The sequence below is a fragment of the Austrofundulus limnaeus genome, unplaced genomic scaffold (genome assembly GCF_001266775.1).
Source record: "Austrofundulus limnaeus strain Quisiro unplaced genomic scaffold, Austrofundulus_limnaeus-1.0 Scaffold253, whole genome shotgun sequence".
NCBI classification, from domain to species: domain Eukaryota; kingdom Metazoa; phylum Chordata; class Actinopteri; order Cyprinodontiformes; family Rivulidae; genus Austrofundulus; species Austrofundulus limnaeus.
In genome coordinates, this window is record NW_013952655.1 from 5,276 (window position 1) to 6,452 (window position 1,177).

General features: G+C 42.9%; 1 protein-coding gene across 1 annotated transcript in view; it reads right to left on the reverse strand.

Moving 5' to 3' along the window:
• Nucleotides 1-759: 759 nt before the first annotated feature.
• The window catches only part of usp45 (ubiquitin specific peptidase 45), a 60,658-nt gene continuing 60,240 nt past the window's right edge, over nucleotides 760-1,177 (reverse strand). Inside the window, exon 18 of the mRNA XM_014020456.1 lies at nucleotides 760-1,126. Coding sequence (XP_013875910.1) covers nucleotides 996-1,126 — 131 coding nt within the window. The 3' untranslated portion in view covers nucleotides 760-995. The remainder of the gene's footprint in view (nucleotides 1,127-1,177) is intronic.

Below are 1,177 nucleotides of genomic sequence, written 5' to 3' on the forward strand. Positions count from 1 at the left end.
ATAAATTATAGTAGAGGAAGTTCTCTGCACAGAAAAAAAAAACATTTTTACTGTTTTTTTAACCAAACTGACAAGTTTCTCCAGTAACATGATTGTGTAATTTAAAGGTATTGAAACACCTGGTTAAATTTAGAAGATATTATGATTAACTACAAACATCTGAAGCTGACTCAGAGAACTCTGTCATTTTAGAAAAAAAAAGTCAAATGTAGACACGTCTTTAAAAGACCCTCCTCCTCCCCACCCTGCGGTCAGGGAACCTCCACCCCATCTGCGTGTGATTAATACTGATTTTACAAATTTTTGATGCTCATTATACACGTTAAACGTCTGAAGGGGTTGACATGTATGAACTTTAAGTCCCGGGCTGGTCGGAGCTGCGCTGCAGCTGGACAGGTTTGCTGCCCCTCGCTTTTAAAACAGTCAGCTGATCCGTCGTGGTTTTGTTGCGCTCGTGACGTGAACACACGGGGAAATGCTGCGAGGTGCTTTTATAAATATAATAAATATAAAATAATACATAATCATCAGTGGAAAATAGTCCAGGAAACGTGTGCGTTCCCGGGAGGTGTTCACCTGCAGCTGAGTGAAGCTGACCCCCCACCCACAGAGAAAGGAAAAAAAAGGCAGTAATTATTGATAAGGTAGTAASCATGCTGTGGCTTCACCTGTCACATTTTCTTTTAAAGAAAGAAAAAGTAGCTCGCAAAGCTGTCGCATCGGTGCAAAGTGATTAAAAAGCAGAGCTGCGTGTCTAATCACACACACATCTTCCTATCTTTGTGAGGACCACACACAGCGCTCATGCACCGTCTTTTCCCCCAAGTTTGGTGAGAGATGGATATGGAGGGAAGCATAAAAATAGCTCTCGACTTGATTTGGCCTTCTTTAAATAAAAATGACTACATTCCGTGAAATTCTTAGAGGGGCGGGCTGTATAATGTTAGGGGAAACACTGGAAACAGATGTGAAGGAAAATATTTTGACTGGTTAAATTAGAGCATTTCCTCATAGAAGAGCAAATATGCCTGAGAGCAGAGTACCCTGGACTCTGGTACCGTCTGAACAGTGGTATCACTGACGTACACCCACTGGCCCTGGGAGCTGCTGCCGGCATCTCTCGCACCTAGGAGACACACACACACACACACACACACACACACACACACACACACAC